General features: G+C 56.8%; 1 protein-coding gene across 1 annotated transcript in view; it reads right to left on the bottom strand.

Moving 5' to 3' along the window:
* Nucleotides 1-1515, bottom strand: part of LOC100749614 (sal-like protein 3) — a 12865-nt gene that overhangs the window by 9995 nt on the left and 1355 nt on the right. The window contains 1 exon segment of the mRNA XM_033323635.1: nt 3-1509. Coding sequence (XP_033179526.1) covers nt 3-1509 — 1507 coding nt within the window.

Raw genomic sequence — 1515 nt, forward strand, 5'->3', positions numbered from 1 at the left:
TGGTCGTCCGCTTCCTCGCTGTGCTCCTCCGCGTACCTCGCCTGATGCTGTTGCTGCTGCTGCTGTTGTTGCTGTTGCTGTTGTTGTTGCTGCTGCTGCTGCTGCTGATGCTGTTGTTGCTGAAGGTGCTGCTGTTGAGGCTCGTCCTTCGCGTCGATGTCGTTTTCTTGACTCTGTCTCTCCAGCTGTTGGCGAGTTGGAGGAAAGCTCAACGGGAATCCAGGTCCAGCGGGGTGAATCGGTGGAAAGCCTTGAGGAAGAAACGACGCCAACGGATGGTGCGGATAACCCGGCGGGAACTCGTTCACCTCGCCGGCTTGAATTTGCTCCGGACTGAGCTCCGTCGGCTCGCCGGTGTGCAATCGTATGTGCTGCTGAAGCACCAACGCGTTGGTAAATTTCTTGTGACAAACGGGGCACTGATGCAACATTCTGAGCGGCGGTTTCGCCCTGTGGACGCCCATGTGAGTCTTTAAGTTACCCTTGGTGGTAAACGCCCGGCCGCAGATCTTGCACTTGAACGGACGCTCGCCCGTGTGAGTCCTGTAATGCATCTGCAATGCGCTCTTGCAGGACAGCACACGGTGGCAGATAACGCACTGGTTAGGATCGGACAGCTTGTGCTCGATGTTGTCGACCAACTGCTGCAACTTGGACGTTTCCGAGGTCTTGGTTATCTCGATCAAACTTTCCCAGGAGTTGTCGTTGCTGCCCGGCCGTGGCAACAGACTGGAATAGATAGCCGGATCCTTGGCCGGATCGATCATCTCGTTGGTAGAGACGGCGGCGGACGCGTTTACGGCTGGTGGTGCGGCGTGATGGGGTATTTGATGGTGCGCCGGTGGCCCTGGGAACAGAATTCCCGCGAACGATGTTTGAAGGCTTCCACTGCTCGCGCTACTACTCGCAGGGGAGGCGCCGGGGTACGCGACAACGTGTTGCGGCAAACGATTGATGGTTCCACGACCGGACAAATTCTCCGGCTGCTCCTCGATCTCCTCGTCGACTTCCATGTCGCCGTCTCCCTCCAGTCGACCGCTCATCTTACTGTCCATGCTACAGTCTTCGTAAGTCTGCGGTTGAGAGGGTGGATTGACGGAGGATTGGGGTGAATTTAAATACCGTCTGGTCGTCTCCTCGAAATCCTCGCTCTCCTCCTCCGTGGGCTCCTCGGCCTCCTCCGGCTCTTTCTTCGGCGTTATCCTCTCGGTCGGTTCCTGGCTCATAGATCGTTGCTGTCGCTGGTATTGTTCCTGCATAGGCGATCGCTGCTCCAACTTCATCTCGTCCCTCTGCTCGAGCTGCTGCTTTTGATGATGATGTTGTTGTTGTTGTTGTTGTTGTTGTTGGTTGTGGTGGTGATGGTGGTGATGGTGATTGTCGTGAAAGGAATGACGAGAATTGGACACAACCGCGGGGGAATGTGGCGAGGTGGTCGGGGCAGTGGTAACGGGCTTGCTCAGGTTCTCCGGCACGTCCTGATCGTCCCGATGAGCGACAACCGGCGATCTGTAC

The sequence above is a fragment of the Bombus impatiens genome, unplaced genomic scaffold, assembly GCF_000188095.3.
Source record: "Bombus impatiens unplaced genomic scaffold, BIMP_2.2 scf_1080, whole genome shotgun sequence".
Taxonomy (NCBI): domain Eukaryota; kingdom Metazoa; phylum Arthropoda; class Insecta; order Hymenoptera; family Apidae; genus Bombus; species Bombus impatiens.